The following is a 15277-nucleotide window of genomic DNA, read 5'->3' as shown; positions in this document are numbered from 1 at the left end:
TTAAAACCTGTGAATTGTTTATTTCTGGAATTTTCCATTTAATATTTTTGGACTGAGATTGACCACAGGTAACTGAAAGCTTGGCAAGTGGAATCACAGATAAAGGGGGACTACTGTATTTAATTTTAGGGCAGTGGGAACAGGCAGGAGCCGCTGAAATGAACCCTTTGCAAACAACGTGTCTGATTTAATTCTCTGTCCCAGAGTTCAGCACAGGGCCTGGCGTAATCTAAGGCGCTTAAGATTTGTGAACGAGCAGAAAGGGGAGGAAGTTGAGTGAGGTGGGAAAAGCTGGTGCCTGGCCTTCCTCTGTCCGGGCAGGTGGGTGTCGGGGCAGGGTCAGAGCTCAAGGAGTTGTGTCGCCACCATGCGGACCTGTGCGACCTTTCCCTACAGATCGAGGAGGCTGGCTGGAGCTATGTTGGGGGCTGGACTGGCCAAGGTGGTTCCAAACTTGGAACTAAAAGGTCAGTGCATTACAGGAGTGCCTCCTCCTCGTCGCCCTGAAAGGCGGGCCTTGGCCCGCGGGCGTCAGTTCATCCAGTCAGGCTCTGCCTGACCAGTGCTGTCTGGGTCCGCTCCCCGCAAGCTCACAGTTGCCTCATGAGGGCAGACGAGCCAATCCAGACATCTCTTAGCAGCTCTGGCAACTCAGAGCCCCAGCGTGTATCCTCAGACGGGGATGAGAAAGTGGGGTAGGGAAGGGGGCACAAGTTAAGAAACTATAAACAAAGTGCCTTCTAACTCTAGCGTTTCTCTCCTTCGATTTTGCTGTCTCTTCCCCAAATTCTATTCCCCAATCAACTAGAACTCTACCCAAGAAGAGCTTCGAACAGATCAGTGCCAACATCACCAAGTTCAACATTCAGGGCCTTGTCATCATCGGGGGCTTTGAGGTGAGTGCCCCCACCCCCATTTCTTCCTCCGCCCCCGCCCCCACCGTCCCTCTCCCCTCATTCCCACCCCCGCTGCTCTCATCTTCTCAGGCTTACACGGGGGGCCTAGAGCTGATGGAGGGCAGGAAGCACTATGACGAGCTCTGCATCCCGTTTGTGGTCATCCCTGCCACGGTCTCCAACAACGTGCCCGGCTCGGACTTCAGTGTGGGGACCGACACGGCTCTCAACACCATCTGCATGGTGAGGGCCACCACTGCTTCCCAGCCTCTGGCCAGGACTGTAATCCCTGGAGCGAGTCTGGGCCTAGAAAGTGAGCCACTTGTTTTGTACCAACCAAGTGGCAGTGTTAGAAGAATGCTTCTTCAAGCCCCGGCATTTACCCACACTGCCTTTAACCGTACATATGGTGTCCATCCTCCACGCATTGTGAGTCCTCTCACCTAGAAAGGCGTCTGTACTCTGCATATCAAATGATTTTTCCTTTCTGAGGTCCTACAGCCTAGTTCCCCTACTCCGAGCAACAGGAGGGGTAGGGACAGCTTCCTTCCAGGGGAGGAGTTCCACACTGTGCTTAGCAGACGTGCCTGCTGTCCCGGAAGGCAAGCACTCGAGGCGTAGGGGCCCCGCTGGCCTGGGGAGGATGTCGCTCCAGAGCTGGGTGATGGAAGGGGCCAGCAAAGTGACAAGAATCACACCCCTGACCATGTCTTTCTATGACCTGTTGTCTTTGCAGACCTGTGACCGCATCAAGCAGTCAGCGGCAGGCACCAAGCGCCGGGTGTTTATCATTGAAACTATGGGTGGCTATTGCGGCTACCTGGCCACCATGGCGGGCCTGGCAGCCGGGGCCGATGCTGCCTATATCTTTGAGGAGCCCTTCACCATTCGAGACCTGCAGGTAGACGGCTACCCAGAGCCCCTCTCCCCGCCCCAGTCTCTCCCCACTGTCCCTACAGCGACCTAAGCTGTGAGAGCCCAAGGCGAGGACAGAGCTGATGTGTGGTCTGTGTGTGGAGTCCTAGAAGGAGCACCGGGCGGGCATTCTCTGGTGTAACCTCCTGTACGTGGCCGCCGCTCCTGTTGCTGGAGCATTTGTTTGAAGGGTGGTATGCAGCTAAGCACTTTACGTGCTTTTGCATTTTATTTTCATAGCAGACATGCAAGGGAGATAGTATCTCCATATTATAGATCAGAAAGGTTTAGTGAGGTTACAAAACCTTTCTAAACTTTGAGTAGGTGGTTTAACTGATTGAGAAAGTCACACACCCACCCCCACCCCTGCCAGATTTCCCTTGCTACCAAACTGGAGTCCTCATTCCGTTTTTTGAGGGGATACCTTTATGATCCTCGTTTTCCAAGATCCCCGTTCACTGGAGGGAAAAAGAGCCACAAAGTGGAGGGAACTTTGTGAGGGAAACTTTGTGAGCCACAAAGTGAGGGAACTCCCTAATCCAAGGGCCCAGCCAACCCCTGCCTGCAGTGGAGGGTGACCTTTTCCCTCCTTCACCCCCAACTTAAAGCCCAATGAAGCGACTGCTTCTGGGTGAATCACTGCTGTACACGGACGGATGCAACCCAGACGCAACCCATTTAGAGACCTACAAGGAGAGCAGGGTCAGCCCTCTGAGGGAGGGAGAACTGGAAACCCCTGAAGGAGCCGAAAACTGACAGTTGCCACGCTTTGTCCAACTTTCCCTCTGCCTGTTTTGCCTGTCGCATCTGGAGTCTTAATTTCAGTCTGCACTGACTTTCTTAAGGGGCTTAGGCACGGTTCAGGCCCTGGGCTGTAAATAGCCCTCTTCATGTCCCTCTCCCTCCTGCAGACGCCTGGCAGGGAGGAAGGGAACTATGAGCCTGCCCAGCCAGATCCACTCTCAGCCGGGCTTTGGATTTTCTGTTTCATTTTCAGGTGAATGTGGAACATCTGGTACAAAAGATGAAAACAACTGTGAAGAGGGGACTGGTGTTAAGGTACCTCATCCCCGGTTTGCTCCTAAGTGAAGAGAAGCAATAGTCAGCCTTTGGCCCTAGTCAGACTGCATCCGTGGCTGGGACACCCTGAGGAGTCTGGATACAAATGGAGAGCGCCTGGACCGCGGTGGGAGATGGAACCGGGAGGGGCAAAGCTGACCAAGGCAGAAGGCGGGTGGAGGGAGGGGGACAATGCCCGGCACAGGCTTCGGTCTCTCCTGCAGGAATGAGAAGTGCAATGAGAACTATACCACTGACTTCATCTTCAACTTGTACTCTGAGGAGGGCAAGGGCATCTTCGACAGCAGGAAGAATGTGCTTGGCCACATGCAGCAGGTGCGGAAGACACGCCATGCCCGTCACCAGACAGCCATAAGTAACCCCCAACAGTCACTGAATCTCCCACTAGCCTCCGACCCGCTGGAGGCTGTCGGGGCTGCCACAGAGCGTGGGCCTGCAGGCTTTTACAGTCACAGAATCAGAAATCTTTACCTCGGAAATGGCCTTAGACATTCTGTGGTTCATCCTCTTTATTTAGGGCAGGGTTTCTCAACCTTGGCACTCTTGCCATTTTGAGCTGGAAAATTCTTTGTGGTGGTTCTGTGTGGTGTAGGATTGCTTACTTAGCAGCATCCCTGTACTCTTACTCACTAGATGCCAGTAGCACACCCTCCCCACTTGTACGACTGAAAAAATGTCTCTAGACATTTCCCCTGGGGGCCGAATCGTCTCCAGTTGAGAACCACTGCTTCAGATGAAGGAAATGAGGCTCACAGAGGAGAAATGCTTTTTCCAGGGCCACTAGTCAAGCTGGAATGAGGTCAAAATGAGCTGGTCCAGTGCTTTCGCCACCACAGCATGCTGCCTTTTGTGAGGAACCTGTGAGATGAGTACAGGCACCTTGCTAGGGTTGGGCTCCATCTCTACTAACTGGAGTTTCAAGGGGAAAGGAATCCCTTTCTGTCACCCACATTCAATCCCCACCCAAGGCAGGCCTCACTCACAGATGATACTAGTGGTCTGAGGCCTACCCCATCCCAAATGTCCCCGCAGATGCCTCTCAAGCATTGACCTTTGACCTTTCTATACCCACAGATGAATTCACATTATCTCAGTTTGAATGGGCTTAGCAGCTCCTGCAGGAATGGGGTACTATTGGATAAAGTATGATGACCTATTTTCTGTTTTTCCTTCCTTCCCATTTTCCCACTTCTGCTTTGTTCAGAGAAACTCTGCACCATGTTTTATATTATTCTGAGGTGCTACCAAGAGCATCCAAATTGGGTCACAAGGAACACTTGTGTCATTGATGATGGTGACTGATAGAAGCTGCTAAGCTAATGAGAGGCAGGGAATTGACGGAATGGCCAGTAAGACTAGAAGGAAATGAACAGGGTCATGCAGCTACAGAGCTGGAAGAGGCGACTGTGAGACCAGTCATCCCCTTGTACTAATTAGTTACTCTGAAGTCTGATAAACGGCCAAATACACTAGGCCAGCTTGCCCTGGTTCCCGGCCCTGTTTCAGGATTTCCTTTCATAGTTAGACTTCTGGATTCCTATTTCTGGTTATAAACTTTTCTCTGTGTATTCCCATATCTTTGCCACTTCATTAGAGTCCTTCCCCGTGTAATTTTTATGATTCTTTTTCCAGGGTGGGAGCCCAACTCCATTTGACAGGAATTTTGCCACTAAGATGGGTGCAAAGGCTATGAACTGGATGTCTGGGAAAATCAAAGAGAGTTACCGTAATGGTAGGTGGGGTAAGAGGGTGAGCCCCCTTCCTAGAAGCTGGTTCCCAGTATAGAAGCTGACTGACTATCCCTGTTGCAGGGCGGATCTTTGCCAATACCCCAGACTCAGGCTGTGTTCTGGGGATGCGTAAGAGGGCCCTGGTCTTTCAAGCCGTGACTGAGCTGAAGGAACAGACGGATTTTGAGTGAGTACCCCTACCTCCTGCGGTGGTTCTCTCCCCGGTAGTTTCGAGATCTACCCTTCCCAAGCTGCTCACCCTCTGCAGTCCTTTTCTTTTAGGAGTAACACCTGTAGTCGTACCTACTTCAGATCTGATGCCCAGGCCCCAAATCCAGCCTCTTCTGCTCAACTTCTTCCCATAGCCTTTGATAGAAGTTGATTGGGGTGCTAAAGATTAAATCATGATCTACCTCGTTCCTCTGTAGGCACCGCATCCCCAAGGAACAGTGGTGGCTGAAGCTGAGGCCCCTCCTCAAAATCCTAGCCAAGTATGAGATTGACTTGGATACCTCAGAGCACGCCCACTTTGAGCACATCAGTCGGAAGCGGTCCGGAGAAGCTACCGCCTAAACCTCTTTGTAGTGAGAGGAACGGATCGTCTGATCATGGTCAGCTCACCCTGATAGATCCAAGTCCATGCATTCTCAAGTGTTTCAGCTCAGCTCACTTTCAATTAGGTTTCCTTTTGTTCTGTAACTGCAGCCATGGTCAGCTCTGGCCAGGGAGCTGGGGCAGGGGGCAGTAAGCGTAAGTTCCTTGTAGGTAGAATTTATCCTGACTTCTTCCCCAGCTTCATGTGTCACACAAGGCTGGGCTCCTCTAGTGCTACTGCTCGATTTCAGTTACTCGGTTAGAATTTTCCTAAAAATAAGCTTTATTTATTTCTTTGTGATAACAAAGTCTTGGTTCCTCTACTACATTTACGACAGTGACAAACCATAACTACACTAATAAATGCCAACTGGTCACTGTGCTTTTGGTTCTCCTATTATCATCTTCACAAGTGCATTCCTATCAGCCTCAAGCACCAGACTCTGCCCAGTGGACACCTAGGAAAATGCAGCCCATGCGCTAACCCCATGTACTTCTCTCTGTTCTTGGACATCTCTTGACTCTGTACACAGGGTCCTAAAACATAGGACACTGTCCCTATCCTCATCCCGCAACTAATCCCTCCTGCATCCTCTGCAGCCCACAGGATGCTCCCGTCTTCCTTAAGCATGAAGTTGTGTTTCACCTCTTGATCATCTACCCATTACCCAGCATTGCTATTTTCCAGCCATCCCCCAATCTCTACTCTTCCTCTGACAATCCAGGGTTCTTCCTTCTCAACTTTTCCCCTGTGCTCCTTCCTCGATGAAAGCCAGACACCATCGGTGGGGAGACATGTACATTTTGAATGCCTGGGAAATAGAGACACCCAGTCCTGGACCTAGTTTGGTGGGTTGGTTGAAATACTGCTTAGGAAAATTGTCAGTTCTTTTCAGCTCAATTTGTTTTCTGTCCCATACTTCCTCATTAGCAAGTATCCATGTAATACAGTTGGTTCTTAGGATTGGGACTACAGACTGTTCCCCCAGTTGATAGGATGCTGCCCTGTCAATGCCAGGCTTGAGATTAGTCTCCAATAATCAGATCCTGGCTCTTGGCACAAGCGTACATATTCCTCCCAACCTACACAGTTTCCTCGCTTGCTTGCTGAAGCAGGATGGAGGTTTGAGGTTTTACAAGGGATGGAGGAAAGGATTATCTGTAGTACTTCACTTTTGCTGGCTGTGCAAAGTGTAACTGCTATATCCTAAAAACAGTTCTAAAAAATGACTGAGGGTTTCCCTGGTGGCGCAGTGGTTAAGAACCTGCCTGCCAATGCAGGGGACATGGGTTCAAGCCCTGGTCCAGGAAGATACCACATGCCCCAGAGCAACTAAGCCCGTGGGCCACAACTACTGAGCCCGCGTGCCACAACTACTAAAGCCCACGCGCCTAGAGCCCGTGCTCCGCAATAAGAGAAGCCACCGCAATGAGAAGCCTGTGCACTGCAATGAAGAGTAGCCCCCACTCGCCACAACTAGAGAAAGCCCACGCGCAGCAACGAAGACCCAACGCAGCCAAAAATAAATAAAATAAATTTATAAAATAAAAAGAAAATGATCGAGAAGTCTTGTCAGAGCCCAGCATTAAAGCAGCCAAATGCTCTTTGTACAGTTCTTTAAGGGGAAGAAAAATTAATAAATATCAAGCACTGTTATCACTGATTCTTCAAAACAGCCAATGCAGGTGGTGGTGACAGCCCCATTTCAGAGATGAGGACACTGAGGCTCACGGTAATTAAATAATGTACAGAAAAGTAGGAACAGTAGAAATTGCCAAACTTGCTTTTAGAACTGTTTATTTCTTTTTTTTTTTTTAAGTGAGCAAAAAACACCAACAGCAAAAGGACAAAAGCGGACAAACTTTTTCAAATTAGCTGTGTCAGCAGATTCTGTTCATTTTTATTTATAGTTCCCAATCAGTTAAAAAAAAAAGTTTTTCACATTTGCATAAGGTCATCTAGGATCAATAACACCTTGATCTAGTTTAGGAACATGAAAAGAGAGAGTACTGTAGACTAAGTATTGTTCACTAAAACAGATCTTTTTTGGGTAAGTGGGTCATCTCAGAGGAAGCTCTTATAATGCTCCTCCCCGACTCTTCAACTCTCCACCCCCTCCACCAATGTCTAGTACAGATCAGTAAAAAGTAAAGTTTCCAAAACACCTGAAAACAAAAGTGAAAACATTCACTTAGCAGAGTGAATGAAGAAGACCAGAGAGAAAAGGCAGCCCAGCCCATGTCCTCCTGTGCTAGAACAAACACCTTTGCCTACGGTGCAGGAAGTGCCTGTCAAGCCCACTACAGAAAACTGGCTGTCAGGAGGAGAAAGAACTGTGTTAGAAGAAAAGTTCTGAGGACTGTTAGTTCTTAGGACTGCTTAGAACCTCCTATCCCTTCTACTATATGGAAAGCAGCAAGACAGTCTTTCTAAAGTAACATTGCTGAACTACTGTAACCCTTGGGCACACCCATGAAGAAGCAGCAAAGGCTGCCCTTCCCTTCGATGGTGAGAAAGGGGGCCAGTCCCTTCTGAATGCCCCAGGATGATTCTAGGGATATCATCCAGCCCAATTCTGAACTGCACACCATTTGAGGTTGTAGTATCTTCCTTTGGGGGCTGCAATTGTTAGCTGGAATTTTCTTAAACTTCTTCACAGATCAATTAAAATGTTTCTAAGAGGGATTCTTCAGAAAACGTTAATCAGGTCCCCTAAGGAAAACCAAACACATGTCCTATAAATATGCTTCATCTTCTGAGACAAACTGAGTCTCGCTGTTGACTTCTTCCCTAAAGCGAGGATCGGGGAGACCTCTTCCTTTTCCGGGTGCAATATGAAAAGCCAGGTAAGCAAGAAACAGAAACAAAAGTGAGGGACGTTTTTGGTTGCTTGGTTTGGGGAGGGGAGGTGATGTGGAGGTTACTGTTGTGACATATTGCCTTGAAACAGAAACCACAGAGCAGGAACAACTGCTTTCCCTGTTTTCCAAGACAGAGACAGTGCTGCAGGGCAAAACCTCACCCAGAGTTGCCTGCCTGACGGTGCACTCATCTCCTCTGGGCTATTCTACGAGTAACAGGTATTCCTTCAGAGAAGCTGGCAGTGGAAGGCCCTTCACCGCATCTGGCAGATACTGGAGTCCCAGGCTCCGGCGCACAGCATAGCGAGAGAGGGTTTTGAGGGTCCCTGGGGCTGAGCACAGAACAGTCAGTTTTTCACATAGCTGCTGGTCTTTGGCCACTTCTCGTGGCATGGTGCCATTTTTCCTTAATTCAAAGTGTCCCACAGCTCTGTGGAGGAGCTCGAAGCAAGAGTCCTCTTTCTCTGTTCCAAGTCCCCTGACTAGCAGAGCCACCAGGCGGGAGATGGGCGTCTGGCCTTTTAGGTTGATGACTCTGACCTCTGCACCATAATCAAGAAGGATGCTGACGCTCTCAAGATTTCCCTTCATGGCAGCCCAGCTGAGCGGGGTGTCATTGTTGTAATCCAGGGCGTTGACAGAGGCCCCGCTCTCTAGGAGGGCCCGCACACACTCGGCATTGTTCTTAAAGGCTGCCCAATGAAGTGGGGTGTCTCGGTTGCCGTCCAGTGCGTTGGGGTTTGCACCATATTCCAACAGGACCTCCACACAAGCCTCATCTTTCTCGGCTGCATAGTGGAGGGCTGTTCGGTTATAACCATCCAGGGCATTCACCTGTAAAGCGGGAGCAACTACATTACAGTGTATAGACAACTGAGAGGACGACAGGCTGGCAAAGACGCTTGCATGTGTCTATCCACTACCTTTGCTATGTAACGTTCTGAACATGAGGGTCAACAAGCAATTCCCAGGGAGTCATGGTGATCGGGATGGAGCTATGACAGGAGCTGAGGAGCAAATAGGAAAACAACTGTCCAGACAACCGACACTGATGTCCGCCAATTAGCTGGCCTGCATTATCTAGGGTTTTGCTTCCATGTTCTTATTTACTATTCACTAGGACCTCTACCAGTAAGGGGAAAGAAAGAGAAGATGAAGTCTAAGTCCTCGTAACTACTCTGAAAGACGTTTATTGGAAAGCGGCTTGAACATACTGGCCAGAGAAAAGGTTTTGGATTATTTTACTTATCCTGACTCACTCTGTATCCCGTGGCTAACGGCAACCAGACTGAAAAATAATGAGGTCAAGATTCTGCCCATGTAGCTCTGCTGTGACCTTTAACCATCCAGAGAAGCTCAGATTGTTCATCCAAGTCAGCCCCCTGCAAACATATGCTGTGAGGTCACAAAAGAGCCTGGAGGAAAGCATGTGAAGGAAAGAACACAGATCTTCCAGTGTTGGAAGAGCAGCTGGCTTGCTAAAACTCAGCATCACATATAATTTTTGAAGGCTACAAAGACTTCAGATCCCAGGTTTAAATAGTGAATTATCTTCTCCCATGAAAGGCACTAAAAAAAAAAAACCCCTGCGATATTTAACTGAGTTCAACCTTCTACTTAGCTAAAAACTGCCTCCCCCACTGCCCCCCGGGGTAGTTTCACTTTTATCATTGACATTAATCACTGGCTTTCACTTCAGGGTCACTCATAAAAGTTACGGGATAGTTAATGACAAGTAGAGAACAACATGGCGGTGTGGAGGTGAGGATGCCGGGGGCTGAAGCAGGCTTACTGACCAGTGTGTCTGGGGCCTGCACACCAGCTTCATGGCATGTCTGATTCAAATGAGTGCCGCAGCGTGTGCACCTTGAAGATGCCTCAAAAGCTGTCAAAACTGCTGATTTATTTATTTAATAGGCACTTACTTAGTAATTACTACATGCCAGTGCTCTAAACAGTTTACAACCTTATGAAGAAGACACCACTATCATCATCCTTTTACAGATGGGGAAACTAAGGCAAAGAAAGGTTAAGTAACTTGTTCAAGGTCACACAGCTGGAAGTGACAGAGCTGGAATTCAAATTCATGAAGTATGTTTCCAGACTCTGTTCTTTTAATCATTCATTATACTATGCTGCTTCTTGCTAATGCCAATAAAAAGTAATCTATGTTTTTTTATGTTAAGATACATTCGAAAGAAAATAGGAACAAGATATGCTAAGACAGAAAAAAATCAGTGGGCAGAAAGAGCACAAGTAGCTCAATCCTGGGGAAGGGACTGCCTAGTGATCTATTTTCCAGTGACAGAGGTATTAGAAGTGTACATCCAGTAGCAGGTCTCAAGTGGTTTACGTTGAATCAGGGTTGAGGGGCCTGGATAGTCAACAGGCAATGAGAGGATTAAATGGAAATATAAACAACCCTAGAAGGAAGGCTGAGAGATTAAGGGGAGATAAAAATTCCCTCTTCCTGGGGTCATGGACAGTGTAAGAAAGAAAGGCAAAGGAATGAAATGCTTCGGATGATTCAGCATTACATTTTGTTTTAATATTGGCCATGCCAATGTTACCAGGAGCTAGAAGGTAGGAAGAAATGGGAGAAGAGACAAGAAATTGTAAGAAAGTGTGAAGCTCAAGTTTAGTGCATCACTGATGTAGCAGCGTTAGAAACCTTACCTCAGCTCCCTTCTCCAGCAGTAATTCCACACAGTCAGCATCGGACACCATGCATGCACAGTGCAGGGGCTTCAGCGTGCCGTGGGTACAGTTCACATCTGCTCCCTGTGGGCGGAAGGAAACTTCGATCCGTGTGTTCAGCTCTGGCTCACCACGCAGGACAAGACTCAGAACAAGGTCCGGGGGGGGGAAAGGGTTCTAACTCTGTACTGTAAACATACTACCAGCCCCAGTTTCTCTTCCTGTTCATTAAATGATATTATAATGCCAATATCCAAACCAAGAGAATACACTGAAGATGAACGAAAGGAACTGTCGATCCCTTAGATCAAGTCGTTAAGTTTCTCCACAAGCTAGACTGCCAGGTGGTCATTTGGACATCACTGAGGACATAACCTTATATGTAAAAGCAGTGGAACCTTATCATCAGGCAGGAAGGTTGGAAAAGCAATCCACTTTCTATGGCTACCATGCTCTGAAAAAGTCAGGAAAGGGAGTCTTTCAGACTGAAGCCAGGAGAACTGGCATGCTCTTTTGCCACCTGACAGATGACCATCACTAATAGCAAGGTCATCTTAATGTTATCTCTTTGTTTATAAACATCTTCAAAGTAGACTATTAGTATCAGCATCCTCTGCCACCTAGCCCCCACTGGTACTTCTATTTCAAATCTGGTAAAGAAGATGAAGATACCACAGCAGACCAAAGTCACAGAATGACTCAGCAGCAGAGATAGAATTAGAACGTGACAAAGTTTCTACTGCTGAGCCTTCTGATACCGCTTTTGCCGAGAACAAGCTAATGCTGTATGACTTTTTCTTCTCACAGCTGTGCCACACAACTCTGAAGCAGCTACAGGGCTCTAGGCTATAAATAAAGACTCTAAAGTTGTTAAAAAGAATGTACAGAAGTAACCATCTGGATGCATTCTCTAGTGACCAAAAAAATGACCCTGTAACTTCTCTTCAACAGGAATAATACACAGAAAAAGGCATCAAAGCCCTTCTAGGATACTAGTCATTCAGCAGAATTACTGAATAGTAGTGGTTAGACATCAGATAGTTAAGGAGTTTTCTTAAGTCAAAAATTACCATGCATTTTAGGGGTTGATCTTCTCTGTGGAACTGTAAGTGGTGGCTGTTGGTAAGACAGAAGGCCAATGATATCTCTCCATGTAATTATTACAAAACACAAGGATTTGAAAGCCGCTTATGCTTTGCTTGCCTCCTTCCTCCCTTAGTACAGCATGTGTTGAAGACTTTGAGCTTGCTGGGTCCCATATGCACCATATGCAGACGGAGATTTTATAGAGAACAAGGGACTAGGTTTATCTAGAACATAATTCCTGAAGAAAAATATCATAGGCGCAAAGTGAAAGGCAGAAGGGAAGAGAAGCAAAACATAGGCTAAATATATTTTAATGGTCAAGGTAATACATTTTAGAAGACTGTAAAAACTCCCTGTGATCTTGTGCTGAGTCAGAGCTGCAAATCTGTCATCCATTAGGATTCCCCGGGAGCTTTCCCACTTCACCTCCCCAAGGACTCTTGCATCAACACAGCACACTCACCCCTCTGATGAGGTCCTCTACATTGTCATGTGGGAAGGAACGAATGGCAGCGATTGTTCGGATTAAGCGCTCTGAGAGAGAGTATTTGCTCTGAATGCTCTGCATAATATACCACATACTGGAACTCATCAAGGCTCAGAGTACGTTCACATGCTCCAAACTGCCTGAAACAAAGATGTTTTAGGCATACACAGTCTCACTGAGCACACCTGTCCTTAGCGTTAGAGGTTCTCTGAGGCCTTCCCACTACTAAAACCAGATTTCAAATAGATCAATGATTCATTCATTAATATCATTTTTTCTTAATCATAAGAAATAGATTATAATAGTTGCTGAAGGAGCTGGGTAAACCTGGATGCAGATGTTCTGACCCTTGAAATCTCAGTTCTACTCTCTGACCTAGCCTAGCACAAGATTTCCCCAAGAGGCTCTAAGCTCCCCATGGAGCTCTGTGTGGTTTAAAAAAGACTAGGCAAGGAAGGGGATTCTTTTAAAGGCTAAAGATGCCACAAAACATTCTTTTCCTCCTCTGAATTATGTGGTCTTTATTATCAGCACCCCCTTTAGGTTACTTGTTACATTTGGCCTTGCAGTATAGTTATGGCCATACTGTCTTTCCATCTAAACTGTAATCAATTGGAAGGCAAGGTCCTTGTCTTCTACTTTTTTGGCCCATATAAGGCCAGCCACAGAGTCTTACAAAAAGTAGGTATTTAATAAATACTGGTTGATTGACTGACTAAAGGGTATGGGAGTGATTGCTACTTGTGAGAAGAGATGGAACAAATACAAATGACAAGGCACCTGTGAAACAGTTTAAAATGTCTTCAGCAAAGAAAAAAATAGGAAGTTTTTGACGTAATATTCTAAAATAAGGAAGGAACGCCAAAGTATAATTACTCTGGGGTCATCTATATAAAATTAGAAAAAAATTTCAAAGTTCACACCAATGACATATGCTCGCAGTTGTACGAAAACAAGCACATTTAAGAGTGAAAAATGAATTTAAAAATTGGCCATTTGTGACAACTGTGAAGCAGACTTGAGTTCAGCGTTGGAAGAAGAAAATAATGCAATATACTTAAATTCAACTATGATAAGTTTCGGCTGTATAAGAGCCATGTATCAGTTGGGGAACATTTAAGGTTACAGCGAAGAAGGTGGAGTATTTCTATGAAAAAGCATATATCAAACTAGAGAAAGCATGGTATGCTGTACGGCTCTCTAGGTATAACTGTTTAGGAATCCATGTTCTCATCAAACTATAAGCTCCTTGGCGGTAAATATAGTGTTATTTTTAATAGTGCCTGGCACATGGCAGGTTCTCAATAAATATCTGTTGAACCAGTGTAAAGCTTATTACTTTGGATCCTAAAAAAATCCAAGACTTGCAGTAATTAAACATCTTATGCATATGATGACTACTAAGGGAAAAATCCAAAAATTATTTTACTCATTTCATACTATGTAACTTTTTCCTTTTGTGAAGGACTATCCCCTTATACATTATGTAATATACTATAAACTCTAATAGTTTCCATTTTGCTAATCAGTAGCCATTTATCTGTTTAAAATATATACAGTACTAATTAATGGAATGCAAGTTAAAAATATTCAATTCATAGGTATCAATGATTCAAACTGGGTATTCTCCCCTACTTTATTAAGAATAAGTAAGCTTACACACTTGTTTATATGCCTACCTGAAATTTTCTAGATAGCTTAGACTTGGCATACGTTTTAATCTCTCCAACAGCCACGAAACTCCTCAGAGACAAAGGGTCTGTATCTTACACTTCTTTGTTGCAAGGAAAAAGGGGGGAAAGGCATAGCTGCATTTGAGTCAGCGATTTCAAGAACGGGGGCAGAAAACAGAGCGTCCAAAGTGGAAGGCTTACACCGAAGTGGCTCTGTTAACCATTTCTGGGTCATGATAATCTGAAAAAACTAGACCCTGCAGTCATTTTCGGAGCGCCCTTGGGCTCCAGGCTAAGAACTCCTAACTCAGAATATGACCACTGGTCCTCTGCTGCTGCCGCCTCGAAGCTCGTGCTGAAGTGTGAAACTTCGGGGCACATAGACAACACTCACTGTCAGGGAGGGCCAACGAAATCTAAACTCGGCGTATCTCCGGGCAGCAGCCTATGCACGGTTTGACCCCAAGTCTCCCCTTTCCTCTGCTGGTGCTGAAAGTCCTCTCTCTCCCGTTTTCTCTCACTTCGGATCCAGAGACAACCCCAAGGGTTTTTGGGGGGTTTTGTTTTTTTGTTTGTTTTTAATTGCGAAGCTAGAAGCAAGGTAGGAGAGAGGTGACGTTCAAGAGCTCTGGTGCTAGTGAGGCCAGGCTTCCGCCCGCCCAGGCGGGCCCCCGCCCCACTGCACCTGCTTGGGGGAGGAGTCGCGGCAGCTTGGTCTCGCCGAATCTAGGGGGGCGGTGGACAACTGCACGAAATGCAAAGACATGTGGTGTCACTTTCCGCACGGGCTCCTCAGAGACCGCAGCAATTCCAGCAGGTCTCCCGGGGCCGGTATTGAAACGGGGTCGTGAAATCTGCCAGGGGAGCCCCTGAGGCGGACCAACCCCTGCCCCGATCTCCCCAAGGCCCGGAACGAGGTCCCAGCCTCGAGGGCTGGCGGACCCCGAGCTGGGAGTGGAGGAAGCGTTACTGGGCGTGGTGCCCCGGATTAGTGAACCAGGCTGCAGACATTTCTGCAGCGGAGCAACACTCACCGAACTGCAGGGCTGACCTGGGTGGTGAAAGCCGCTGTCAAGACGTGACCCGGAAGCAGAAGTTGCCTCCCGCGGGCCCCTCTGTTTACAGGGTAGGTGACTAGAATGGGCGCCTGCGCAGCGACCAGTGTCCGAAGGCGGAACGCGCCTGCGCAGACTTGTGACGCCGCCTTGGTCCAACCAAGGCTTAGTTAACCGGTTTGCTATCTAGCCCCGCCACAGG

General features: G+C 47.2%; 2 protein-coding genes across 14 annotated transcripts in view; one reads left to right on the top strand and one right to left on the bottom strand.

Moving 5' to 3' along the window:
• The window catches only part of PFKM (phosphofructokinase, muscle), a 43666-nt gene extending 38069 nt beyond the window's left edge, over positions 1-5597 (top strand). For all 8 annotated transcript variants that reach the window (XM_060112747.1, XM_060112748.1, XM_060112741.1 and 5 more), the window contains 9 exons: positions 397-467; positions 809-896; positions 987-1139; positions 1633-1797; positions 2809-2870; positions 3095-3206; positions 4524-4623; positions 4703-4808; positions 5050-5597. In XM_060112747.1, the coding sequence (XP_059968730.1) occupies positions 397-467; positions 809-896; positions 987-1139; positions 1633-1797; positions 2809-2870; positions 3095-3206; positions 4524-4623; positions 4703-4808; positions 5050-5194 (1002 nt within the window). In that variant the 3' untranslated portion in view covers positions 5195-5597. The remainder of the gene's footprint in view (positions 1-396; positions 468-808; positions 897-986; positions 1140-1632; positions 1798-2808; positions 2871-3094; positions 3207-4523; positions 4624-4702; positions 4809-5049) is intronic.
• A 1428-nt stretch (positions 5598-7025) lies between these two features.
• ASB8 (ankyrin repeat and SOCS box containing 8) lies at positions 7026-15141 on the bottom strand. Of its 6 annotated transcripts, none has more exons than XM_060112752.1 (4): positions 15055-15141; positions 12324-12487; positions 10754-10858; positions 7026-8911 (listed from the first exon to the last, which is right to left on the bottom strand). In XM_060112752.1, the coding sequence occupies exons 2-4, from the start codon at positions 12450-12452 to the stop codon at positions 8279-8281; spliced, it is 867 nt and encodes a 288-aa protein (XP_059968735.1). In that variant the 5' UTR covers positions 12453-12487; positions 15055-15141; the 3' UTR covers positions 7026-8278. The 6 variants fall into 6 exon arrangements, with proteins under 6 accessions (XP_059968735.1, XP_059968736.1, XP_059968739.1 ...); XM_060112753.1 differs by having other exon boundaries at positions 12324-12483; XM_060112756.1 differs by lacking the exon at positions 12324-12487 and adding an exon at positions 11845-11890 and having other exon boundaries at positions 15055-15094.
• Positions 15142-15277: the final 136 nt, after the last annotated feature.

Source organism: Mesoplodon densirostris, chromosome 11, assembly GCF_025265405.1.
Source record: "Mesoplodon densirostris isolate mMesDen1 chromosome 11, mMesDen1 primary haplotype, whole genome shotgun sequence".
Lineage (NCBI taxonomy): Eukaryota > Metazoa > Chordata > Mammalia > Artiodactyla > Ziphiidae > Mesoplodon > Mesoplodon densirostris.
Note: the sequence above shows the minus strand (reverse complement) of the source record. Positions and strands in the feature narration are given on the sequence as shown.

Excerpts from the sequence above, each read along its gene's own strand:
- ASB8 (XM_060112752.1), bottom strand. The coding sequence starts at position 12,452 with ATGAGTTCCAGTATGTGGTATATTATGCAGAGCATTCAGAGCAAATAC. Across the intron at positions 10,859-12,323 it reads TAGAGGACCTCATCAGAGGG|GGAGCAGATGTGAACTGTAC; the intron begins GTGAGTGTGCTG and ends TTCCGCCCACAG. Across the intron at positions 8,912-10,753 it reads TGCTGGAGAAGGGAGCTGAG|GTGAATGCCCTGGATGGTTA; the intron begins GTAAGGTTTCTA and ends CCCGCTTTACAG.